General features: G+C 53.7%; 2 protein-coding genes across 3 annotated transcripts; one reads left to right on the top strand and one right to left on the bottom strand.

Annotated features, from left to right (window-relative positions):
• The first annotated feature begins 763 nt into the window (after positions 1-763).
• On the top strand, positions 764-24,351 carry ERBB2 (erb-b2 receptor tyrosine kinase 2). 2 transcript variants are annotated; one of them, XM_064271127.1, is made up of 27 exons: positions 764-1,158; positions 7,766-7,917; positions 8,786-8,999; positions 9,826-9,960; positions 10,286-10,354; positions 10,513-10,628; positions 10,773-10,914; positions 11,327-11,446; positions 11,710-11,836; positions 13,804-13,877; positions 13,983-14,073; positions 14,300-14,499; positions 14,833-14,965; positions 15,047-15,179; positions 15,882-16,042; positions 17,614-17,661; positions 18,981-19,116; positions 19,197-19,319; positions 19,593-19,691; positions 19,951-20,136; positions 20,288-20,443; positions 20,558-20,633; positions 20,944-21,090; positions 21,682-21,779; positions 21,976-22,164; positions 22,447-22,699; positions 22,847-24,351. In XM_064271127.1, exons 1-27 carry the CDS (start codon positions 1,086-1,088, stop codon positions 23,200-23,202), a joined length of 3,807 nt encoding a protein of 1,268 aa, XP_064127197.1. In that variant the 5' UTR covers positions 764-1,085; the 3' UTR covers positions 23,203-24,351. The 2 variants fall into 2 exon arrangements, with proteins under 2 accessions (XP_064127197.1, XP_003414745.1); XM_003414697.4 differs by having other exon boundaries at positions 766-1,158; positions 15,047-15,137.
• Positions 24,352-24,353: 2 nt separating this feature from the next.
• MIEN1 (migration and invasion enhancer 1) lies at positions 24,354-25,711 on the bottom strand. Its single transcript, XM_003414698.4, has 4 exons — positions 25,583-25,711; positions 25,383-25,480; positions 24,880-24,956; positions 24,354-24,806 (listed from the first exon to the last, which is right to left on the bottom strand). Exons 1-4 carry the CDS (start codon positions 25,669-25,671, stop codon positions 24,723-24,725), a joined length of 348 nt encoding a protein of 115 aa, XP_003414746.1. The 5' UTR covers positions 25,672-25,711; the 3' UTR covers positions 24,354-24,722.
• Between the last annotated feature and the right edge of the window lie 253 nt (positions 25,712-25,964).

Genomic DNA, 25,964 nt, shown 5'->3' with positions numbered 1-25,964 from the left:
ATAAAAATAAGGATACCCAGTTAAATTTTTAATTCAGGTAAACAACGAATAATTTGTTAGTATAAGTGTGTCCTGTGCATTCTTCTGTTGGAATTTCCAGCAAAAACATGCCTTCCTTCTATCCTCATCCCCACCCCACCCCCACACCACAGGGCCTGAGGAACAGGGTCAGGGGCTCCTGGTGGAATGCAGGGTGGGGAGACGGAAATGAATGAAATAGTAAACTGCAAGGGGCAGAGAAGAAACCTTGAATGAATTAGGTGCTGGATGCCCCCATAAAGAAACAAAAGGGATGTTCTTCCAAGGATGGGGAGGTGGTCCCACCAATTTGAACGTCTCTCCCCCACCCCCATTGGTGGACCCCCTTAGGACCATGCTTTTCAGGCTGGGGAAGATACCCAAAAGATTTGAAAAGGTATCCCAGGGAGTCCCGGAAGCCACAAGTTAAATACAACACACTCCCCTCCTTGACTGTCAATTTTACTTGAGGATGTAGTGGGAAAACCATTATTTGATATTAAAACAAACAGCCCTGTGATGTGTAGGGCGCAAACTCGTCAGGAATGTTTAAGATAAAACGGGCGACTTAAAAGTGTTAAGGATGGCAGGCGGCCCCTAAAGAAGTTGCCCCAGACTCGCCGAGCGGGGAGAGTCACTGCTTTTAGGGGTTCTCCAAGGAAGCGTTTGAGAACTGCTACAGGGAACCCAGGCGTCCCAGCCCTGGGAGAGACGCTCACAGGCCTGCGCGGAGAGAGGGAGAAAGTGAAGCCGGGCCACTCCCCGAGACTTGCTGGAATGCAGTCGGAGGGGGTGGGGGGGCGAGCTGCGAGCGCGCTTGCTCCCAATCACAGGAGGACGAGGAGGAGGAGGAGGAGAACGGCTGCCTTGAGGAAGTACAGAATGAAGTTGTGGAGCTGAAACTCCCCTCGATCGTAGCAGGAGGGACGAGAAGCACCCCAAGGCCGCCGCCCGCCCCTCCCAGGGTGCCAGCCCGGCGCCCAGCGCCCACCCTTCGCCTCGCCGCGCCCGGCACCCTCGCAGCCTGGTCCAGCCGGAGCCATGGGGCCGGAGCCACAGTGAACACCATGAAACTGGCGGCCTGGTGCCGCTGGGGGCTCCTCTTCGCCCTCCTGCCCCCCGGAGCTGCGGGCACCCAAGGTAGGTCTGGGGTGGGGAGGGCATGGAACAGCGACGGAGACCCTGCAGCCTGGGTAGCCGCAGAAAGCGGGGACCGGCGGGCGGGGCAGAAGGGCCCGCGAGCTCTCCGGACCCGAGCTTGGGGACAGTCGGCCGCTCCGAGCAGCTGGGCACTCGGGCAGGGAGGGGGCAAAAGAAGATGGGCCAGGGGGCAGTTACCGAAGCAGCTCTAGAAGTTCCATTCAAGAGACTGGCTCCGAGAACTTGTCAAAAGTTCTCGGAAATTATTTAGAAAGTTTCCATGAAAGGGCAGATTGCGCGGTGAAGAGCATGTGTGTTTCCCCCCTCTTGAGCCCTCTCAAGCTTTCTCAAAGCTTTTCCAGTTGGCAGCCTCCGCCCCCAGACTGGACTGGACTGGATTCCTTTGGGGGGTCCCCTCCGCCCTGTCCCTCTCCGCCCCCTTCAGTAACTAGGATTTGGTTACTCCAGCTCCAGGCAGGGTCGGTGTGTGGAGGGGGGAGGTGGGGACAGCAACCTGTTCAGCCAGAGCCGGGAGGAGAGGGCGGCGGGTCTGGCTGCGGAGTTGCCTCATACTGGGGTCTGGGCTTGTGGGGAGGGCGAGAGGGTTGTTTTGAACAAGTTTCTTTAGGGCCAGCTTGGGGACTGGGTGTTTTATGACTCTCGAAGAACACAGGGGATGGTGGAGTGGTGGTGGCGGGCTTCGGGTTCTGGGGCATAAAGGAGGAGAGTTTCAAGGAAGGGTTTCCAGAACAGTCTGGACCCGGTGGTAAGAAATGGGGCCAGGTTGGGGAATGCAGAAGGCTGGGCTGTGGAGCTGCCTTTTCCTTCATGCTGTGTGGGAAAGGGAGATGGGGGCAGTGTGTGTCCTGAGAGGGGCATCTATCTCCCTCTGTAGGCAATAATGCTGAAAGTCAAGGTATACTGGACGCATACTGGGTGCTAAGCACTAGGTATGGCATTTTCCATGCATTCATTCCTTCCTTTAATCCTCAGGACCCTATAAGGGAAGTCCCACTAGTATTACTATTTTCCAGGTGAAGACCTGGCATTAATGAGGTTTAAGTAACAACCAGTGATGGCGGGCTCAGGTTGGACCCCAGGCAGTCCCATCTCTAACTACACATGTGAAATCACCGTATTAATCTGCCTTGAACAAGGGGAACACTGCACCCTGCTTGCCGGAGTTGTGGGGAAAACCAAATGAGTGTTCCGAAAGTAGTGGGTGGTCCCCATAGGCCACGGAGCCAAGGGGTGGTGGTGTCATAGTGCCTGAGCGTTGCCAGAGGGTCAGCGTACTGCTGTGCTGAGAGTGTCAGCGTGCGTGTCTGAGGCTGCGTGTCTGGCAGGGTGTTGTTGAGTTGTGTGGTCTGGTGTGTGTCTGGGCTTTGTGTTGCCAAACAGCAATCTCCCTGCTGACTTGGGCACTTGGCTGAACTCTGCCCTCTGAAGGAACTCAAGGTGCCGGGCCAGATCGGCCGTAAACAGCGGAGGTGGCCCCACGCCTTCTCTCTGAGGAAGGAGGCTCCCCTTTCCTAGGGAGCCAATCCTTCCCCTCCCTGTTTCCTAGGCGGGCGTCCTTGCCCCTGGTGCTCTGATGAGAAGGGTGAGGCTAGGCTGGGCTGTCACGCAGGAGGGACTGGGCTGCTTCAGAGCTGGGTTGTGAAGGGTGGTGGGACCGCTGTTCACCAGGGCTTCCTCAGCCCTCATCCTGCATTGCTGGGTACAGAGAGAGATGCTGGGTGTGTTGTGCAGGGAGTGGTTAAAACAGCACACCACCCAGCTGCCTCCAACACTCCTGTTATATCTCAGGGCTCAGGGCAGGGGCAGGAATGTGGGGGGAGGGGGATGTGGGGGAAGACCCAGAGGGTCAGGATTTTACTGAGACCCTTTCTTAGAGGTCAACGTTTTGTAAATTGCAGCAAACACGTTCTTTTTATCATGCAGAGCTCATATTTACTCCCAGTATGATTCTCCCAATAGCTTTCTCCTTTTACTATACTTGAGGATTTAGGAAAAATAACCTTATTTTAATATTCAAGGGGAAAAAAATGGAAAAGATAGGCTCACGTGTAAAAAGAGAACAAATTCTACATTCCAAAGTCATGTTCTCTTGGTTTGAGATTTCCCATATTTCTGCTGTATTAATGTCTCTTGCCTCAACTTCCTACGTTCCGAGTTCTTACGCACAGTTTCATTTAATCTTTGCAACAATCCCGTGAAGTAGGTGCACTGGTGAGAAAACTGAAGTTTAGAGAAGTGAAGCGACTTATCCAAGACTCCCCAGCTAGCCAGTAATGTCCAAGGCATTTTGACTCCTCTAAGGAGACCTCAAGAGTTAGTTAAAGTCTTAATTCCATTCAACAGGAATGGGTTGAGCAAAGCCCCAGTTTAGGGGCAAACATGTGCCCAGAAGGGATAGAAACACTACTCAGATTTTTAGGTGAATGACTTTTCCATTCATTTAACTAGGTTATAGAAAGTAGAGCTGTCTTCTCCAACCCAGTGGGGACCCTCCTGGCCTGAGAGTCCTCTCCCTCCCTGTCTAGCTCATGCCTGCCTTCCTCTCGGGCCCTCCCAGCATGGCAGGGAACTGAGGGCAGGATGGGAGCAGAGGCCACTGGGACACGCATGGCTATGGGCAGAGGGAGACATGGAGTGGAAGCATGAGGGACCAGTGCAGAAATGGGGTTGGAGGGCTGATGTAGGGCCCAGTATAGCTGTGCCTGCCCCTGGGGTCTGGAATGACCTGGAAAGAGATCCCCTTCTCCTCTCTCAGCCGTTGAGAAGCCCCTCTGGGATGATACCTCCATCTCTGGCTAGGCCACCTGTCCTCCCCACCCCTGGGAAGAGAGCTGAGGGGAGTCGGAGACTTATTTTAATTTGTGTTTATATTGCCCCAGTTCTGTTACAAAGCCTTGTCCTGTTAACAGACTGCTTTTTGGTTCATTATTTCATTTAACTCTCATTTAGCTCCTCTGAGGAGAGTCAGAGTTGTTATTGTTTTTATGATCCTCTTCTTAAGCCAAGTTCAGGCCAGTACATATTCACCGAATGCCAGGCATAGAGATGAATCTGGTGTAGCTTCTGCCTGGAGGGGCTGGGATGAAGGATCCAGAGGTCCAGGGACTTGCCCAAGGTCACAGGTTATCTTGGTTAACTAGTGCTGCTATAACAGAGATACCACAAGTGGATGGCTTTAACAAAGAGAAATTTATTTTCTCACAGTCCAGAAGATTACGAGTCCAAATTCAGGGCATCATCTCCAGGGGAAGGCTTTCTCTCTGTCAGCTCTGGAGGAAGGTCCTAGTCCTCAATCTTCCCCTGGTCAAGAAGCTTCTCAGGCGCAGGGACCCCGTGTCCAAAGGACGCACTCTGCTCCTGGTGCTGCTTTTTTGGTGGTATGAAGTTCCCAACTCTGCTTGCTTCCCTTTCCTTTTATCTCTTGAGAGATAAAAGGTGGTGCAGGCCACACCTCAGGGAAACTCCCTTTACCTTGGATCAGGGAGGTGACCTGAGTGACAGTGGTGTTACAATGCCACCCTAATCCTCTCAACATAAAATCGAAATCATAAAATGGAGGACAACCATATAGTACTTGGGATCGTGACCTAACCAAGTTGATACACACATTTTTGGGGGGACATAATTCCATCCATGACACACAGTGAGCAGCAGAGCTAGGGTTTGGTCTAAAGATCCTGAGCTCAGGTCTGATGTACACCATGTGTGACAACTCAGTCCCTGGTGAGACTTAGAGCGGGCTCTGGTCCCAGGTCACAGATAGGTGTCCTGGTAGTGTTCCTGGAAACCAAAGGAAGTATTGTCTTCCATGTTGGTGAGCAAGAGAAGCAGCTGGGGCTGGAGGCTGGAAGGGAGGAGAGAATCCATCCAGGGTTGGGATAAACCCTGACCACCAAAGTGTAGCTGGAGGGACATGAGGGACCTTGACCAGCCCCTCAGCAGAACGATGGATACCATAACCTCAACCTGGTTGACTTGGAGACTCTTGACTGGAATACCATAACCTCAAACTGGTTTGACCTGGAGATTCTTGACTGGGATTCATTCATTCATTCATCTAACACTTTATCCCTTTTATCACTGTGTGTCCTGCCTTGGCTCTGCACTAGTCCTGCCTTACTGTCTTTGTCCTGGAGAATTGGAGGCTGGAGCTCCTGAGGGGCAGGTATCCTGGATATAAAGAGCTTCCCTGTGTGGATTAGGACCTTTTACCCCCAAAGAAAATGAATGGGCAGGTGAATATGGGGGCTGTGTTGAGAACTGGTGAGGCGCAATAGGTGTGGAGATGGGGGAGTGGGAAGGGAGCTGGGGGACCATGTTGGGAGGGAAGGGTAGGGAGGTGTCAGTAAAGCCTTCTTGGCTTCATGTGAAGTTGGTGGTGGTATTAGCCAGCTAGCCCGCAGCTCCCTGGAAATAGGACTCAGAGTACCAATTTTATCACCTGTCTGCGGACACTTTAAGAGTCTTAAATCATATGCAAATCGGCCACAAATCAGGTAAACAAACTCACTACTAGGGCAGGGCTACTAGGTTTCTGATCCTCCTGACCAGCCCAGCCCAGCAGCCCTGCCTAGAGCCCTGTAATGTTTATCGGTGGCACCAGGAGAGTTGGCGTGTATTTATGTTGGATGGGGCGTGGAGTGTATTTGTGTGTGTGCAGTTAGGCCTAGTGGAAAGAATGTGGGATTTAAAGTCAGGCAGACTCAAGTTCAAATCCTGCCTCTAGTGCACAAGCTTGTGACCTTGGGAAAATCTAACCTCTGCCAGCCTTAGTTTCCTTCTTTGCAGCCCCAGCTTCTGGAGGATGTTATGAGGGGTACATGGTAGGCTCTCATTTAATGTGCTGCTCCCAATTCCCATTGTTGTTTTCCTATTGCCTGGCTGCCACAGCTGATGTCCCTTGGAGGCAGCAGAGGGCCGCAGGGGGTGGATACATCCTTGCCCCAGAGGTCCCTGTAGGTCTGTGTCCCTGAGGCTTTGGCCGGGGCCTGGGGTCTAGGCCTGGAAACAGCTGTGCTTGTGAAGCAGCTGAAACTGCTGAGGCTGGGGGAGGTCTTGGCAGCAGGGTGTTATTTTGGGCCTGGCCTGCCACCCTGGGCTCCTGTTTCTCTTGGGAGTTTAGGGGGAGGGGCTGAGGAAGGAGGCCGTGTCAGGGGGTGAGGCATGGAGGGGGAGGCCTGGCCGTCTCTCTCTTCTCAGTCTGGGAGATGGGCCCTTGAGTTCTATTTCTGGGTTTTCCCCTTCCTCCCTCTTTGCTTCCTTCCCTTTCTGTCCAGTGGGCTGGGAATAGAGACCACTCTGGGTGTTAAAGGGAGGTTACCAGCTCTTGGGCACAAGCCTAGCTCTCAGAACCAGGGAGCATCTGTTATTACCCCGTAGGATTTGACCTTAGGCTCCAAGTTGATGGGAAAGCAGGGGCCCTGGCGTCAGACTTCGAAGCCAGCCACTATGCCCTCCCCACTATGCATGTAGTGTAGCCTGTCAGAGGGGACTGACAGGAATTCCGGGTAGCTCAGACACCTGTGGGCCTGTGTAACAAGGGTGCCCTTTCCCCTCCCTCTCCTGGGCAAGGCGCATCAGGTGATTCATCTTCTCGACAGAGCAGAAAAACGGGTTCGACGGGACAGTTTAATTTCCCCCCTGCTGGCAGGCATGGTGCCAACTGCTGCCCAGAGCGCCCACCTCATCAGGAGCTTAGTTTACCCCCTCTAGTATCTATGATCTCAGTGGCTACTTCTGGTCCCAGGGACACCAGGCTGGGGCCAGGTGGACCAGGTATGACAGTTTACCTTGATGCCCCTTGGCTGATGGTTGGCACTGGGGCAGGTATACAGGGCTGACGTAGTGCCCTTGTGGCAGGAGTTTCGTGGCATCAGTTGTGCCAGCTGGTTCTGGAGTCTTGCCCTGAAGAGGTGGCAAGGTGTGGGTGCCAGAGTAGAAGACTTCACAACAGGCATCACCCTGGCCTGGGATCTGAGCCTGGGGCCTAATACTCCTTTTCTCTGCCTGGGGGAATTCCAGAGGTCCCTGCAGTGACCAGGCCTTTGGGTGCCCCCGTGCCCCCAGCTATGATTCCAGCTGGCCCTCCTTTCCCACTTTCTGGGTGGCAATGGGGAGCCTGGGTATCCCTTGGCAGGAGGTTGGCACGTGGGTGGTGTTGGAATGAGGTGGGGAGAATGCCCTGAGTTTGTTTGCTTGGGAGGGGGACAGGGGGTATCCAAAGGATTCATGATTCATCTCCTCTCTTGGGGGATTTTTACCCCTTGGCCCTGAGTTGTGGCCTTTGGGACAAAGGGAGGCTTTCTTTGCCAGCCAACGCCCTGAATTGGGTGGGCAGGCTCCATAGGGCTGGCACAACCGGGACCCCTCGGATGCTCTTGGGATGGGACCAGACAGAAAGAGCTGATCCCCTAACTTCCCTTCCTAAACGCCCAAACCTTCTTCCGCTGGTAACCCTGCAGGTGCAAGGGACGTGGGAGCAGGGATCCTTCAGCTGTGCTTTCTCCCTGTCTGAGATTGCACGACTAGGGGTCGGGAGTGAGTGTGGGTGACACGGCCCTCTGACCTGTCTCCTCCCTCCTGCCAGTGTGCACTGGCACAGACATGAAGCTGCGGCTCCCGGCCAGCCCCGAGACCCACCTGGACATGCTTCGCCACCTCTACCAGGGCTGTCAGGTGGTGCAGGGTAACCTGGAGCTCACCTACCTGCCTGCCAATGCCAGCCTCTCCTTCCTGCAGGTGAGGCCTATGGACAACCCAGCTAGTCCCCTTCCTCCAGCTGGGCTGAGCCCTCTGCTTACAGGTGGCGGGTAGAATAGGGTGCCTCTTCCCCATATCTCCTCTCTTATGGTTCCTCAACTGGGGAGTCCTTTCTGATGTCTAACTTCCATCCATTCTGCTGCGAGATCATTTGACTCTCTCTCTATAATGTGGCTGGCCATGGACCTCTTTTGGTGGAATGCATGTGTTCCTTTGCTAAATTTTTGCTCTGTTGCCAACATGATCACTTCCCCTACTGTTCAACTCCTCCAGCCATCATCTCTCTCCCACTTGGATTTGTGGAAAGAGCCGGTGGGAGATGTATGTGTTCCAGGTCCAGTTCTGCAACTGAGAAGCTGTGTGAATGTGGTCCAGGCCCTTAGCTTCACTGGGTTTCACTTTGCCTTTGCCTTGGCCTGGAGGGGCCATTGTGAAGATCAAATGGGAATGTATGTGAACGGTTATGAGCAGGGCAGAGTGGAAACCAACCTGCTGGGTTATGTTCATGGGGCCCTGGAGTGGGGCCATGTGCATGTTGCTTGGTTTGTTAAACCCCAACCATCATCTCGTCTAGGCCTTTCCTTTTACGGATGAAGAAACTCTGATGCAAAGGGGGCAGGGCACTTGCTAAAGTTTACAAAGTGTTTCTTCCACCATTATCTTCCTTGATCATACAAAAATGTGGTGAGGCAGGGTAGAGGTGCTTGATCTCCATTTTATGCATGAGGGAGCAGGACTGCTCAGGGTGGCTGGGGGCCTTGCTCAAGCAATGAGGAGGCCTTGGGGGGTGGTTGAGTTCTGAGGCCCAAACCTGCCTCACCCCCTGCCCCACCCTGTCCTCTCCCAGGATATCCAGGAGGTGCAGGGCTACGTGCTCGTCGCCCACAACCAAGTGAGGCAGGTCCCTCTGCACAGGCTGCGAATTGTGCGAGGCACCCAGCTCTTCCAGGACAAATTTGCTCTGGCCGTGCTGGACAACAGAGACCCATTGGACCATGCCACTCCTGCCACAGGCGCTGTCCCTGGAGGGTTGCAGGAGCTGCAGCTGCGAAGCCTCACAGGTGGTCGTGATCATCATTGAAACTCTCTCCTGGGTCTGGGTGTTGAGAGCTGACCAGCGCCATTGCTAGCTATGGGGTTCCTTTGTATGAACTATAAATGGCACTCCCTCTGAGTGGATGCAGGCGCAGCTGGGGAAGGTGCTCTTATACAAGTTAGAAAAAGGCTCCCCTTCCTCCCAGGAAGTCTCAGCTTGATAATTAGAATATGAGCTCTGTTTTTGCCCCCACTTGGCTGAGCACATGTGTGTAGTGAACAATCTGTGTAACTATCCATGGTAGCCCTGGAGCTGACAGTGTCCCAAAGCTCTGGGTACCATCCACTTTGCATGCATGATCCCATTTCAGTCTTGCTTTAATCCCGCAAGGAAAGATCAGTATTATTCTCATTTTACAGATGAAAAAACTGAGACTTGCAAAGGATAAGTGACTTGCTCAAGGTCTTGCAGATAATAGTGAAGCTGGGTTTCAGACCCTAGAATCTCTTTAATGGCTAAGCAGTGTGCACAGGGGAGAGGTGAGAGGAAAGAAGAGAGTGACATGGACATCTGGACCCTGACATGGACACTCACTCCTCCCTGGGCCTCAGTTTGTTCATCTGTAAAATTGTGAATGTGTGTGGGGTGTGCTATTGGTAGGGCTAGAAAATGCTGAAGTTAATGTCAGGGAAAACCTCTGCATGTACTCGGGGGAGCCCTTCTCTGCTCCCTTGGGAACTGGGGGGTTGTATAAGAGGCCTGCTCCTCTCTTGAGAGGTAAGAGGGCCCTGGGGGAGGACAAAAAGAAGACAGATGGTGAAAGGGTCCTCTGATTATTGCCCATCCCATAGAGATCCTGAAGGGAGGTGTCATGATCCAGCGAAACCCCCAGCTTTGCTACCAGGAGACGATTTTATGGAAAGACATCTTCCACAAGAACAACTGGCTGTCCCTGGAGCTGGTAGATGCCAACCACTCACGGCCCTGTAAGGCCCACCCCGACCTGCAGCCTCCTCTCTGACAACCCACCCGATCCCAAATTCCTGGCTTACCAACCACCAGCCACTGACCCCACCGATTGCCTGCTCTCCATCCCTCCTGCCATATCTCTCTCTCTCTGTCTCTTCATCTCCACAGTCCTCTGCCCTCAGCTTCTCGACTGTGTCTGTTTTTGGAGTCTATCTTTTTCTGTCTGGGTCGCTGCCTCACTTTTGTGTTCTGCCTCTTGCATTTGGTCTCTGTTGCTGTTTGTGTCTCTCTCCATGGTAACCCTTCCCTCTCTCTCACTGTCTCTCTGGTTTCTCTCCCCAGGCAAACCCTGTTCTTCAGCGTGTAAAGTCCCCCACTGCTGGGGAGAAAGTTCTGAGGACTGTCAGAGCTGTGAGTCTTATCGAGGCACAGAATCTGGGGGGCTGGGGTGGTGTGGGATACCATGCCTGGGGTGTCTTCCCTGGGTCAGGGAATCTTCAAAGGTGATGCTGCTGAGGGTCTGGTGCCTAGGCTGCCACCCAGCCCTCATCCTACCCTTTGCCCAACAGTGACCCGCACTGTCTGTGCCAGTGGCTGTGCCCGCTGCAAGGGCCCGCTGCCCACTGACTGCTGCCACGAGCAGTGTGCTGCCGGCTGCACAGGCCCCAAGCACTCTGACTGCCTGGTATGTGCCTCTCTGTCCTGTGCCCACTGGGCCCCATCTCCCCAAGAGGTACATGGGGAGGGGCACCTCACCTGGTACTGCCCCGTAGTCCCTGGCACACCAGGGAGCAACAGCCCAGTGACCACCAGCTGCCTGCCCTCCCAGGCCTGCCTCCACTTCAACCACAGCGGCATCTGCGAACTGCACTGCCCACCCCTGGTCGTCTACAACACGGACACCTTTGAGTCCGAAATCAACCCTGAGGGCCGTTACACCTTTGGTGCCAGCTGTGTGGTCACCTGTCCCTGTGAGTTCCGGGGTCCCCTGGGACTGGGTTTGGACCTGGGGAACCTGCTTCCTCTTCTCCTGGGAGACAGAGGTGGGCCCTCAGGTTCTGACTGTAACCTCCCCATGGTAGTTGAGAGAACCTAATTGTCTGGGTTTGAATCCTGGCTCAACCATTTACTACTACTATGACCTTAAATCAGTTACTTAACTCTGGGTTTTGGTTTCCCTTTCTGCAAAATGGGATTCCAGCAGTGCTTATCACATAGGCTTGTTGTGAGGAGTGAATGAATGTCAAGGGCTTGGACTAGTGCCTGGCACGTAGTAAGAGCATTTGAGTATTTTGATCTTAGTCTTATTGTACCTGGGCATGGTGACACTGCCCATGGCGGGGCATGGAGGACTAGGTCGCAAACCTCTCCTCATTTCCTCAGACAACTACCTGTCTACGGATGTGGGCTCCTGCACCCTGGTCTGTCCCCTGAACAACCAAGAGGTGACAGCTGAGGATGGGACCCAGAAGTGTGAGAAATGCAGCAAGCCCTGTGCCCGAGGTATCTACTTGCCACTCTGTCCTACCCTTCCTTGCACCCTCCTGGGACACAGTCCTTTTCTCTCACTGCCTCTGCCTCTGACCTTCCCCAGGTCAGTCATACAAGTTCCCCCATATCTCCTGCTTGTGTGGGGAGGGAGTCTGGGGCCCCAGGAGCGGACTTCAGAAAGGACTCAGGAATTTGCGTTTCTGACGCCCCATGTGATCAGTACCTGTGTGAGGCCTGAGATGGTCCCTTCACCATGCCCCCCCCCTTCCACACAGTGTGCTATGGCCTGGGCAGGGAACACTTGCGGGAGGTGAGGGCGGTCACCAGTGCCAATATCCAGGAGTTTGCCGGCTGCAAGAAGATCTTTGGGAGCCTGGCATTTCTGCCCGAGAGCTTTGAGGGGTAAGAACACATGGGGGTTAAGGGTGGGTACGGTGGCCTGAGGCAGACATAGAGCTGGGGAATGGTAGGAGGCCACCAATGCAAAGGAGTCAGGTGGGAACCAAGGGGAACAGGAACTTGAGGGAGCTTTTTTTGGTAAATGACATGTCATCCACTTGTAAAGGGGTTAAACCATCCAGGTAAAGTAAAATTCCCCATGAATTCTCAGCAGCTTTATTCATAGCAGCTCAAAACTGGAAACAAGATGTCCATCAATAGGTGAATAAATAAACAAATGGTGGTATATTCAGACAATGAAATTCTACTCAGCAATAAAAATAAATGAACTATTCATACACACACCAACATGAATGAACCTCAAAAATATGTTGAGTGCAGAGAACCCCTGAGGGAGCAGAAGAGCAGGGGGATGCAGACCCCAAATTCTCATAAGACCAGACTTAATGCTCTGACTGAGACTAGAAGGACCCCAGTGGTCATGGCCCCCAGACCTTCTGTTGGCCCAGGACAGGAACCATTCCCGAAGCCAACTCTTCAGACATGGATTGGACTGGACAATGGGTTGGAGAGGGATGCTGGTGAGAAGTGAGCTTCTTGGATCAGGTGGACACTTGAGACTATGTTGGCATCTCCTGCCTGGAGGGGAGATGAGAGGGTGGAGGGGGTCAGAAGCTGGCGAAAAGGACACGAAAAGAGAGCGGAGGGAGAGAGCAGGCTGTCTCATTAACGGGAGAGTAATTGGGAGAATGTAGCAAGCAAGGGGTATATAAGTTTTTGTGTGAGAGACTGACTTGATTTGTAAACTTTCACTTAAAGCACAATAATAATAATAATAAAAGATATGTTGAGTGAAAAAAGCCAGAGGCAAGATAGTACAAACTGTCTGATTTCATGTAGATGAGGCACTAGAACAGGCAAAACTACTCTAGGGTGACAGAAATCAGAACAGTGGTTGCCCCAGGGTGGGGGGACTGGAAAGGGACACAAGGGAAATTTCTGGGGCGGTGGAAGTGTTCTAGATATTGGTTGGGGTGGCGGATACATGGGTGAATGCATTTGTCAAAACTCATCAAGCTATACACATCTGCATTTTATTGTATGTAAATTATACTTCAATTAAAACATAGATTAAAAAAAGAAAATTCCCCTTCAACACCTCTTTCACCTCCCTTCCCCTTCCCAGAGGGAACTATTGTCAGTGGTTTGTGTGTCCTTCTAGAGCATTTATGCATACACAGGCACATGGGTCATTTTTACGGTTTTGTTGGGGGAGGTGATTTCTGCGAATTGGACCCTGTTGTGAGGATTGTTGGCACCTTGCTTTGGTGAGTTCGTCATGACGGTCCGTGTTCAGCTGCCTCATTCTTTTCAATAGCTATGGAGCAGGTGGCAACAAATGGTAGCAGCTAAGATCCCAGGCTTGGGAGCCAGTCTGCCAGGGTTTGAAAGATGCCTCACTGTCCTCATAGAGCCTCAGTTTCCTCATCTGTAAAATGGGGGCAATAATAGTCCCGACTTCATAAGGGGTTATAAAGTTTGAATGAGTTGATATTTGTAAAGTTCTTAGAACAGTGTTTGGCATATACCAAGTATTTCTAAATGTTCATTTTTATTCTATAGCCTGGATAGATCAGGGTTTTATTTAACAGCTCCTTTATTTACTGGTAGGTGTTTAGGTCATTTTCGGCTTTCACTCTTACAATTTTGTCTTGGACGTGCTTCTTGGAACAGGGGCCAGCGTCTCTCTAGGCCACATTCCTAGAAGAGGGGTTTCTGGATCAAAGGATATAAATATTGTTTTGATAGACCCTGCCAAACTAGGGCCTAGGCTTTGAAGTTCAGGATGGGAGCAGCCGGGCTTGATGGGCAAAAGTTTAAGGGAAGGCATTAATGGCAGGGAGGTGGAGGGCCAGCTCTGGGGGTCATCCCCACCCCTTCCTGGCCCTGCTGACTCCTACTTCTCCTAGGGACCCAGCCTCCAGCACTGCCCCCCTACAGCCGGAGCAGCTCAGAGTGTTTGAGACTCTGGAGGAGATCACAGGTGGGCTCTGCCTCTGTGTTCTGTCCCTCACTAGGCTGCCCTGGGGTGGGCCTGGGGGTCCTTGCCCTGTCCCCCTATGTACCCAGCCTCACCCTGTGCCTGTAGGTTACCTGTACATCTCAGCGTGGCCAGACAACCTGCCTGACCTCAGTGTCTTCCAGAACCTGCGAGTCATCCGGGGACGAGTCCTGCACGAGTGAGCATGAGGGCATGAGGGGAGAGAGGGTCTATGGCAGGGCGGGGGGGACGGCTTATGGGAAGCTGTGGGCACGGGTGGGAAAGGTCTGGTCCCCCGGGGCACCTTTCCGTGGGAGTTTGTGGAGTGTTCTCAGCGCAGGAGGAAGGTGAGAACAGCCCTTGACAGCCGGGAAGGGGAAGTGGTAAGGTGGCCACCCTGCAGCTGAGCACCCCTCCTCCCACAGCGGCGCCTACTCGCTGGCCCTTCAAGGCCTGGGTATCGGCTGGCTGGGACTTCGCTCACTACGGGAACTGAGCAGCGGGCTGGCCCTCATCCACCGCAATGCCCGTCTCTGCTTCATACACACGGTGCCCTGGGACCAGCTCTTCCGGAATCCTCACCAGGCCCTGCTGCACAGTGCCAACCGGCCAGATGATGAGTGCGGTAAGACAGGGAGCCGGGAGCCACAAGGGCCCCTCGCAGCAGCTTTCTGGGACTTGTACAGACTGCCCACCCGTGCTGTACCATTCTTGATTCAGCTCTGGCTAGCTTGGCCTCTTGGCATGGCTTCCAGCTGGGCCCTGCCACACTGCCTTGGCATCCCCCTCTTCCCTTCCCTCTCTGTTTCTGGAATCTCAGAACTCTTCTTATCCCAGCATTGCCTAGCACCTTTCCCCACCCCTCCAGCCCAGAGACACGCCCACAGTCCCCTCCCTGGTTCACTGGGCCCTGGGATCTCCCTTAAGTGACCCTCTGGCCCCTTCCTCCTTACCACAGAGGGCAAGGACCTGGCCTGCTACCGGCTGTGTGCCCACGGGCACTGCTGGGGTCCTGGGCCCACCCAGTGCGTTAACTGCAGCCAGTACCTGCGGGGCCAGGAGTGTGTGGAGGAATGCCGAGTACTGCAGGGGTATGTGGGGCAGAGGAGTGGGCGGCTGGAGGGGTGCCCTGGGGTTCCTCCCAGATCCCTCACACCCATCCCCTCTCCCAGGCTCCCCCGGGAGTATGTGAAGGACAGACACTGTCTGCCATGCCACCCTGAGTGCCAGCCCCAGAATGGTTCCGAGACCTGCTTCGGATTGGTGAGGCACTGGTGGGCCCAGGGCCAGCTGAAGGGAAGAAAGGTGGGCAAGCACAGGGGTAATGGGATTGCCAGGCATGTGGCAGGTTGACGAGAAGCTGTGGGGTGTGCTCAGTCTGATAACATCCTGGAGAGAGTGCCCAGCTCAGACCTGGAAAGCAGGAGGGTGGAGGAGAGGGAGGCTGGGGTGTTGATGCACCCTGGAGTCCTTTAGACTCTGAAAGGGTTCCAAGGAGGCTTGGTTCTTGGCCCTGGCTGTGCTAAGGTGGTGGGTGATTAGGCCTGTGGGCTCAGGCACCATACCTCCTAGATTCAAATCTAGGCCCTGCTTCCAACCTGTTTTCTCATCTGTAAAATGAATATTACAATTCATATTATCATTTCGGCATGGTAAGAACTGAAAAAAATAGGAGCTGGCCCAGCCTTTGAGCCCTGGAAAGACTGAAGATTAGGTATTGTTATTACTCACTGTCACACCTAACGTACTGCACTCCCTCCTCTGAGCCTCCAGTTCTTCCTCTGAAGCCCCTCTGCCTGTGATCCAGGTTTTATAGGAAGGAGAGCAGCTCAGGAGGGGCCATGGAGACTAGGTGGTTAGTAGGAGTGGTGGATACACAGTGGGTCTGGGTCTGTCCCAGGAGCAGGGTGAAACGTGCTGCTGAGTGGCCAGGAGAAGCACTAAGGGGATCCTGCTACCCTGGGGGTGTCAGTGTCAGCTCCCCACAAACCCTTCCTCCCCACCCAGGAGGCTGATCAGTGTGTGGCCTGTGCTCACTATAAGGACGCTCCCTTCTGTGTGGCTCGTTGTCCCAGCGGTGTGAAACCTGACCTCTCCTTCATGCCCATCTGGAAGTTCCCAGATGAGGAGGGCACATGCCAGCCATGCCCCATTAACTGCACCCACTCGTGAGTCTGAAGGCGTTTTCTGTAGGGGTGGGGGGCTTTTGGGTCAGGCGCCTCTGCGCAGTTCTTATTCTAAAAGGGGGACAGCTCTACTTTTGTTTATCCTGCAACTCTTAATTTTTCATTTTTTTTTCCTGATCACAAAAGTATTAACATGCTGTTAAAAAAATGTAAATGACCAATTACAAAATCATATAACATACCCATTACCACTACCCATTGCTGTTGAGTGAATTCGGACACACAGTGACCCTATAGGACAGAGTAGAACTGCCCCATAGAGTTTCCAGGGAGAGGCCCGCGGATTCGAACTGCTGACCTTTTGGTTAGCAGCTGAATGCTTAACCACTGCGCCACCAGGGCTATAAATATAAATTAATGTTGCTAGCAGTTCTATTCCCACTGTTAATATTTTGGAATATTTTTCTGTCAGTTGTTCTTATCTATGTACATTTTAACATATATTGTCATTACATATCATTTTATCCAAATGGGATCATAGACCATACATATTGTTTGCAAATTGCTTTTTTCCCTTTAACAGAGTCTCCCAGTGTTTTTCCATGCCCTAACATGGTGTTCTACCTTATTCTTTTTATTTTTCTCATTTAGTTATTTTTAATTACACATGAATTTCACAATATACCCCTGTTATAAACCTTCCCAGCCATATAAAAATATAAACGTGATAAATGTGTTCTTTTGCTCTACTCTCCCGCCCAACCTAGTCCCTCCCCTTTCCTGGCAAAAACCACCAGATTCGTTTTTTTTCTATGCATTTACATATATTACATCTGTATTAGGTTGAGTTCTATAAAATTGCTGTTGGTAGGTCAAAATGGTCAAAAAACAGCAATTTCATATAGTTCACTCTGAAATATAATCAGTTCGTGTGTGTGTGTGTATTTTTTTTTATGTAAACAGGATCATACTCTATATATTTTCTGCACTTTGCTTTTTTCCCCACTCAGCTTGGAGGTCCTTCCTTGTGAGCTCACAGATTTACCTCCTTTTTTGAAACTACTCAATTTATTTTAACCGTGTCCCTTAACCGTGTCCCTAGTTGAGTGAGCTTGTTTCCATTTTTTTATATATAAATACAGTCTAGTGCAGTAGCGTTCCATGCCCAAGTGAGCATCCTTGTACATGCCCCCTAGTGTGCAGGTGCTGGCATTTTTAGGGTATATACTGAGAGGTGAAACTGCTGGGTTATAAGCATTATGTAATTTGGTGGGTATTGCCAGCCTGTCCTGGAGAAATTGAGTCAGTTTCCCTTGGGACCCTTTTGCAGAGGGAATAGCTGAGCTTTCGGAGTTGATGCTTCTCTTCTGGGTGTCTCCTCTCTCACTCCCCTCCACGGGGGTAGGGTGGAGGGTTGCTAGGGAGCAGGGGATGCGTGTTCCCAGGCTGGAGAAGGCGTTCCCTTGTGGGCACTGGTGACCCTGAGCCCAGTTTCTGCCTTTGTCAAATGGGAATAATAACCCAGCCCCACCCACCTCCATGGTGGTTGTGAGGTTGGAGTGAGTCCAGGAGGGTGGTTCCCAGAGTTGTTGACAGGACTCTCTCTCCTGCAGCTGTGCGGACCTGGATGAGAAGGGCTGCCCCGCTGAGCAGAGAGCCAGGTGGGCCTGATCCCCAGGACAAGCCTCATGTCACCCCTCACCTCCCCCACTGGCCCTGGGTGGTCACTGCCGCAGGGAGGGCATCTGCTGATCTGACACCTGTCCCTTCCCAGCCCAGTCTTCCACCATTGATCCTCTTTTCAATCCACTTCACCAAGTGGACCAAAGGCCTGCTCAGAATGTTGGGAGCGGGTGGGGAACAGGAAGAGTCGGCTAAGATGCCCAGTACCTCCCCACTCTGGAGTAAGATTGATTTCTCTCGAGGGACACAGGCAAAGTTCAACAACCTAGAACTCGCGGTGGATTGAGAGAAGAATGCCACTGCAACACTGAGCAGGGAGCGATGAATTGTTTACGGGATGGCGGGGGGCTTCAGGGAGGAGGTGCCATTTGAGCCAGGCCTTGAAAGGGGCAGAGTATTTTATTTATGTTCCAGTGGAAAACTAGCCAGGTGGAGGAAAGAAAGGTATTAAGGAGGGGTCATGAAAATCTAGTGTGCTTGCCCACTGGACCGTTGAGTAAGCATAGAGAAGGGAGTGACAGTTAAGTCAGGTTCAGGCCAGATCTGGAGGGCTTGGGTCATGCCATCCAGGCCACAGAGCTGGATTTGATTGACAGGGCAGTGGGGAGCCGTGAAAAGGGCTTTGGAGAGAAAAATAGATTGGAGTGTGTTCTAGGTAATTATCTGTTCATGAAACAAGCACTCATCAGAGGTTTGCTATGTGCCAGGCCGTGTGCTAAGCAAGGGGGGAAACAAGGATGACAAGGATGCAGGGTCAACACCGGGGACGTCCATGTATCCCAGGATGAGCAGGGCCTTGAAAGATGAGAAATGGTGTTCCAGACAGAAGGAATAGCATGTGCAAAGGCTGGGAGGTGTGGAAAATCATGGCCTGTGGGTGAAAAATTTGGCCACAACGTTAGAATCACTGGGTGCACAGCACATTCCTGGGCCCAACCCGTTACCACATTCAGAGTCTCTGGGGGTGGGGCTCCAGAATCATATTAACAAACTCCCTGGTGATTTTCATGTCATGAGGTTTGAGAACACTTGGCTAGAGTCAGGCCAAGAGCATAGAGACTTTGGAGGTGTGGATAGAGAGAGCTTTGAATGCCAGGCAAGGCGTTTGTACTTTATTCTGGAGGCAATGGGGAACCAAGGTAGGTTTTAGAGTAGGGAGAAAGGGTCAGAACCTGTAGGCTACCTTTCTCACTTCCTTTTCTGAAAGCTGGTGACCTTCATGTCCCTCCAGGGGATCCCTTCATCCCTCCTGCCCCAGACTAGGCTCCCAATCCCTGACCTAACCGCTCGCCCCCAGCCACGTGACCATCATCACCACTGTGGTGGGAATCCTGCTGTTCATGGTCGTGGGGCTGGTCCTGGGCATCGTAATCAAGCGGTGGCGGCAGAAGATCCGGAAGTACACGATGCGGAGGCTGCTGCAGGAAACGGAGGTGAGGTGGCCCAAGGGCCTCCCAGCCGGACTCTGGGACTGCGGCCCAGCCTGGCACTGACCACCACCCCCTCACCCCAGCTGGTGGAGCCGCTGACGCCCAGCGGAGCGCTGCCCAACCAGGCTCAGATGCGGATTCTAAAAGAGACGGAGCTGAGGAAGGTGAAAGTGCTTGGATCTGGAGCTTTTGGCACAGTCTACAAGGTCGGGAGTGGGGCCAGGACCTGGCCTGGGTGGCTCCAAAGGATGGGACAAGGGGAGGGATGGGGCCAAGGTAGTTAATTAGGGGTAGGGGGCTACTGCCCAAATCTGGGGATGGCGCTATTTAGGAGGGGGCAGATACAGAAGCAGGAATAGGGGGAACGGGGGACTAAATAGGTTGTCTCTGGGAGGGAAGGGTGTTCTGAGCAATGCCTCCGGGACTGCAGGTTCCATCTGACCAGCCCTCTTCCCTCACATCCTCCTTCTTCTGCCCAGGGAATCTGGATCCCTGATGGGGAGAATGTGAAAATCCCAGTGGCCATCAAAGTGTTGAGGGAAAACACATCTCCTAAAGCCAACAAAGAGATCTTGGACGTAAGCCCTTCCACCCTCTCTAGCCAGCTGTACAGGGAAACTCCCTGGCTGCTCATGTGGCCTCTGGGGTTTGGGGAGACACTTTGTGATTACCAAACCTTGATTCTTAACCTCCCCAGTCTGTGAACCATGGTTCTGGTTTGTGGTGGATGGAGTGGGATGGGTTGAGGATCCTGGGTTGTGCCTCACCCCTAGGAGGGGTGTGGTGGATGGACTTTGTGGTCTTCCATCCCATCTCAGTGTGTACTCTCGCCCCCAGGAGGCATACGTGATGGCTGGTGTGGGCTCCCCATATGTGTCTCGCCTCCTGGGCATCTGTCTGACATCCACAGTGCAGCTGGTGACACAGCTCATGCCCTATGGCTGCCTCCTAGACCATGTCCGTGAACACCGTGGACGCCTGGGCTCCCAGGACCTGCTGAACTGGTGTGTGCAGATTGCCAAGGTATGTACTTTAGGAGCCCGGGCTCTGCAGGTGCCCTTGGGAGCAAGTTCCTATCTCCACACAGGGAGGGCTAGGGTGGGGAGTTGCCGTGGGAGAGTTTGGCCAGGGTGTGGCACTACCAGAAGGTCCACAGCCATACCTGTGATCCTAGGGGATGAGCTACCTGGAGGATGTGCGGCTTGTGCACAGGGACCTGGCTGCCCGGAACGTGCTGGTTAAGAGCCCCAACCATGTGAAGATTACAGACTTCGGGCTGGCGCGGCTGCTGGACATCGATGAGACTGAGTACCATGCAGATGGGGGCAAGGTTAGAGGAGGGAGCAGAATGAGGCAGGGTGGACCAAGGTCTGCCCCCTGGGAGGACCCTGAGAATGGCCATCTTGCACCACACCCAGTTCAGGGGCTTCCTCTATTCCCCCAGGTGCCTATCAAGTGGATGGCGTTAGAGTCCATTCTCCGCAGACGGTTCACCCACCAGAGTGACGTGTGGAGCTACGGTGTGTGGCAAGGGAAGAACAGGAGGGGTGGAAGAAGAGCCATGGCCCTGGGGGGTTCTTGTAGAAGGATGAGAGCTGGAATAGGGAAGGAAGAGGCTGCCCTGCTTAAAGCCAAGCACAATTCTCTACCTGTGCCCCACCCTGCCTGGGTCTGTGCACAACCCAGGATGTGAGGGGAGACTGGGTGGATCCTGCCCCCTGGCCTTGCACTCTCACTCCCTGTGGTGCCAGGCTTCTGGGCAGAGCCTTGGGCTTAGTCCACTAAATCTTCCTCTGCCCTGCCCACCCCTCACTTTCATCTCTGCCCCAGGTGTGACTGTGTGGGAGCTGATGACTTTTGGGGCCAAACCTTATGATGGGATCCCAGCGCGGGAGATCCCTGACCTGCTGGAGAAGGGTGAACGGCTACCCCAGCCTCCCATCTGCACCATTGATGTCTACATGATCATGGTCAAATGTGCGTGGCTGGGCTGTGCCAGCTGTGTGGAGGAGGGACTAGAAGGTCTTGGGGTGGAAGGCCCACAAGGGCCATGGGGGGAGGGGGCCAAGAGCTGGATGTACGTGGACCCAGATACTGGTATATTTAAAGGAGCCTGAAAAGGGTCTGGAGTCCCTGGGCAATATAAAGGGTTTACACGCTAACCAAAAAGTTGGAGGTTTGAATCCACCCAGAGGCACCTTGGAAGAAAAGTCTGGTGACTTACTTCTGAAAAATCAGCCACTGAAAACCCTATGAAGCACAGTTCCACTCTGACACACGGGGAGGAGGGGGGGTTGGGGGGCTGGGGGGGTCATCATGAGAGGAAATCAACTTCACAGCGACTGATTTCAAAAGGGTCTAGTCTTTCAAAGTAAAAGTCCTAAGGAGAAACTTACATGCAAAATAAATAAAGAGGAAACAAGTAGAGATGCCCAAGGCTCTGGCCCAGGACCCCAGACTCTGGTCCTGGTAGCCGGGCTGTCCAGGCCAGGCTTAACAGGGAGGGCGAGGAGGGACAACACACAGGCTGGATCTGGGACTGAGATACTGAGCTCCCTCCTGCCCCAGGTTGGATGATTGACTCTGAGTGTCGTCCACGGTTCCGGGAGTTGGTGGCCGAATTCTCCCGCATGGCCAGGGACCCCCAGCGCTTTGTAGTTATCCAGGTATGGGCCTTTCCACCCCATCCTTACCTATGATGAAGAGCACCCTCCCTCAAAGGGTAGGAAAGGAGATGACTCCTGGGTTCCAGGCCTCCAAGCCCTGCCCTTGCCCGACTCACCGTACCTCCCTGAGCCCTCCTTGGGAGACTATGTGCTGGGCTGGGCAGATGCCGCCACCCTCTGCCTCCTTGCCCCACAGAATGAGGACATGGGCCCATCCAGCCCCTTGGACAGCACCTTCTACCGCTCGCTGCTGGAGGATGATGACATGGGGGACCTGGTGGATGCTGAGGAGTACCTGGTGCCCCAGCAGGGTTTCTTCTGCCCAGACCCTGCCCCAGGCACTGGGGGCACAGCCCACCGCAGGCACCGCAGTTCCTCCACCAGGGTCAGTACCCTTGGTCGCACAGTGGTGGGTGTCTGGTTTCCTCACCCACCTCTGTGGACTTGGGTCCCTTTCTCCGATGTCCCTTGACCGCATCACTTTTTATGGAGACCCCATTTCCCCTGAGGATTCCTACTGCCTTCCAACCCCTGTGGCCACCCCTGTGACCTCATTATCTTCACTGTGACTGTTAAACCCAAAGGCTCCCGGGACCCTGTCACCTCCCATGGCATCCCTATCCCAGATCCATGAATGACGGCCATCATGGCTCTCTCTTGTCCTCAGAGTGGCGGTGGTGAGCTGACCCTGGGGCTGGAGCCCTCCGAGGAGGAGCCCCCCAGGTCACCACTGGCACCCTCAGAAGGGGCTGGCTCCGATGTGTTTGACGGTGACCTGGCAATGGGGGCAGCCAAGGGGCTGCAGAGCCTCTCCCCGCATGACCCCAGCCCTCTACAACGGTACAGCGAGGACCCCACAGTATCTCTCTCACCTGAAACTGATGGCTACGTTGCCCCCCTCACCTGCAGCCCCCAGCCCGGTATGGAGCCCAGGCCCAAGCTGAGATTGGGAGGTGGGGGAGTTTGGCCTTCCATACCTCAGCCCAGCATCCACTGTGGGGGCAGAGGTAGTGGCAGGGACACCTTGGTTCCTTTCCCTAACAATGCCCCTTCTCTTGCCCTTTCAGAATACGTGAATCAGCCAGAGGTTCGGCCACAGCCCCCCTCGCCCCTAGAGGTCCCTCTGCCTCCTTCCTGCCCTGCTGGGGCCACTCTGGAAAGGCCCAAGACACTCTCCCCTAGAAAGAATGGGGTTGTCAAAGACGTTTTTGCCTTTGGGAGTGCAGTGGAGAACCCTGAGTACTTGGCACCCCGAGGAGGGGCTGCCCCTCTGCCCCATCCTCCCCCTGCCTTCAGCCCAGCCTTTGACAACCTCTATTACTGGGACCAGGACCCATCTGAGCGGGGCTCTCCACCCAGCACCTTTGAAGAGACCCCTACAGCAGAGAACCCTGAGTACCTGGGCCTGGACATGCCAGTGTGAGCCAAAAGGCCAAGTTGGCTGATGCCCTGCTGTACCTTCAGGGAGTGGGGAAGGCCTGACTTTGGGCCCACATCAGGATGAGGCAGAAGAGGACCCTCTGACCGTGTCCAGAGGAGCCTGCCCATGCTAAGAACTTGTCCTCAGGACCCTTCAACCCCAGGTGGCTGAGAGGGGCCTGGCCTGGCCTGGCCTGGCTGGAAGAAGAGGGGAGGCTGAGGAGCCTTGACTGGTTTTTTTGGAGCCCTGCCCCACCAGACCCTAGGGGCCAACGGATGCCACAGCCAGCCCCCACACCTGAGGCAGCAGCCCAGCCTAACCCTCTTCCAGATCCCTGGTCTGGAAGGACTTTGGAAGCTAGGCCTAGTAGGGGAAGAGGCCTCAAGCGGATGAGAAAAGGGAGTTTCTAACTAAGAACAAGAGCGACTTTCAGAGACAATGTCCCTGAGACTCATCTTTGCTCCCCTGGAAGAAGGGGCAACTGTGTCCAGAATCCAGTTCTTGTACAGAGTGCTTTTTTGTTGTTACCTTTTTTTTTTTTAAAGATGAAATAAGGACACGGGGGGAGAGGGGGTGTTGTATGGAATGGGGCCCCTGGGGTTGGGGGAAGGGATGTCCCCTTTCTCCACACCCACCTTCTCCCGTTTGCAAATATATTTTGGAAAACAGTTGAGGCCAGCCTCTGCCTGGGAGTGGCTCTGTGCTATCCCTTACTGCTAGTCTCCTAACTTAGACTCATCTCATCCTGTCCTGGGGAAGGAGGTGGCAGGCTGTCAATCTTCAGAAAGCCCCACTGAGGAGCCTAACTTCAAGTTCCCTGGCTTTTGGGGAAGGGGTGATCTGGGGAGTTAGGGGTTCTGAGAGCCCGTTGATAACCAGATCATTCCTGTTTAGAACAAACTAATTCCTAAAGCCACCCACCAGAATGGGATAACTTTCTCCCTCTGGGTAAGAAGACTTGCGGGTGGGGTGGGGGACAGAAGGGGCAGGGTCTACTGTGTGACTTATTTTCCTTGCTTTGGCTATAAGAGAGGAGCTCGTTAAACAAGAAGGAACTATCCAGAAAAGGCCCACTCGGCCACCACAGCCAGATGATACAAAAGCTGCCCCCCACACTCCTGGATTGGACATAAAAACACACTAGTTGGCACAACTGTTTGTAGTGTCACTTTATTGCCAACAGCTGACACTGCCCAGGCTTGAGGAGAATAAATTAGAATGACAGTAGCATCTGAGAAGCATTGCCAAGCTGGGGCGGGGACTGAACTTGTGTGGGCACTGATCCTGAGAAGGGCGTATAAGGTGTCTGTGGAAATGTCCGTGGGGAGGGTCTCTCTCTCATCCCCAAGACCACAGGAGCTTCTATTCCCCCTTGGGCCTCCAAGGTGCAAAGTGGAGGCCAAGGTCTTTTAGCTACCAGGAGCTCAGTGATGGAAAAGTGGCAGATGGGGAGCCCCAATCAGGACCAAAGGGGAGACCAAGACTTGGACCCCAGAACAGTAGGAACCCAGGATGGCGTGCAGTTACAGGATGACACAGGGAGGACGGCTGTTGGTGATCTTTTCTAGAGGTTCTCCATTACTGGCTCTTCGGATGGCCTCAATGAGCTAGAAAGCAAGAGATGTGGAATGGGGTGATACAATGTAGGGGCAGGGTCCTCCCAACACTGCGAGTACTCACATCTTTCTCATAAGGAAAGCCTCCATTCTCCAGCTTGGAAAACACCAGCTGTCCATTGATCTCGATCTCAAAGGCCCCTGGTATTAAACAAATGGATGAGTGAATGGTATACTGAAAGCAGAGGCAGAGGTCAGGGGAGGCCCTCCTATCCCTTAGACTTCACACATGCTCCTTCATGAACCCGATCCACTCCATCAGCAAATCATTTGTAGTTCCTTAATCCACTCCCCAAGCCTGGGCCAAACCAAAGGGCTAAGGGAGATCACACCTGTGTCCCTCCTTTAAACTTAGCTTCATCACCCACTGGGCTCCCTCCCCTCCACACCTACACTTCTTTCAGCCTCATGGATTTTTCCCTACAGGCCTCATCTGTGACCCCTCACCTATGGAAGGGGACTAACGTTGGTTGGACATTTTATATGAAATTGCCAATATCAAAGCTAGAAAATGGTAGAGCTGGCATTTAGAACAGACTGACTCAGCAAGTGTTTTGCAGGTCTCACCTGTACCCCCCAGGCGCGACTCAATCTCGATGCCAGGATACTGCTCCTTCACGGCACTCGCCAGCTCCAGGTACGTCGCCTCGAAGCCGCAGGGTTCACTGGGGAGAAGGGATCTGGGGTTGGCTGGCATTTCGGGGGAAAGGCCTCCAGTAGATTCACCCTCATCTGGCCCAGGTCTCCCACCAGCCGGGAACGCTCACCAGTACTCCACCACGATGCGGACCCCACTGCCAGGTTCGACCTCCCCGGGAGGGGGCGCTAAGGATATCGGCCCCGGTTCCCCGTTCATTGCGGCCGGCTCCTCCGGGTCCGCTGCTTCCGGGTGTGACGCGACGCCGCGGGCACGTGACGGGGGGCGGGGCTGCGCGCTGCGCCTGGGCGCTCCTGCCGCCCGCCGCCGCCGCCGCTAAGTTTTGACAGAGTCTCCTAGCTCGTGAGTTCGCCTCCAGGGCTCGGGCCGGGCCCGCTGCAGACCGCTTTCCCTCGGCGGGGTTGTCAGGGCACCGGGTTTGCCCCGCACCTGGTGTCTCCCGAACTTTACGGCCTTATTTAATTTAATGAAGTATTTTAGACAACAAAACA

Source organism: Loxodonta africana, chromosome 18 (genome assembly GCF_030014295.1).
Source record: "Loxodonta africana isolate mLoxAfr1 chromosome 18, mLoxAfr1.hap2, whole genome shotgun sequence".
Taxonomy (NCBI): Eukaryota; Metazoa; Chordata; class Mammalia; order Proboscidea; family Elephantidae; genus Loxodonta; species Loxodonta africana.
This window is presented reverse-complemented; position numbering and strand designations above follow the sequence as displayed.

Coding starts and splice junctions, on each gene's coding strand:
- ERBB2 (XM_064271127.1), top strand. CDS start 1,086: ATGAAACTGGCGGCCTGGTGCCGCTGGGGGCTCCTCTTCGCCCTCCTG. Junction 7,918..8,785: donor CCAGCCTCTCCTTCCTGCAG/GTGAGGCCTATG, acceptor GTCCTCTCCCAG/GATATCCAGGAGGTGCAGGG. Junction 16,043..17,613: donor CCCATTAACTGCACCCACTC/GTGAGTCTGAAG, acceptor TCTCTCCTGCAG/CTGTGCGGACCTGGATGAGA.
- MIEN1 (XM_003414698.4), bottom strand. CDS start 25,671: ATGAACGGGGAACCGGGGCCGATATCCTTAGCGCCCCCTCCCGGGGAG. Junction 25,481..25,582: donor CGCATCGTGGTGGAGTACTG/GTGAGCGTTCCC, acceptor CCTTCTCCCCAG/TGAACCCTGCGGCTTCGAGG. Junction 24,957..25,382: donor GTCGCGCCTGGGGGGTACAG/GTGAGACCTGCA, acceptor GTTTAATACCAG/GGGCCTTTGAGATCGAGATC.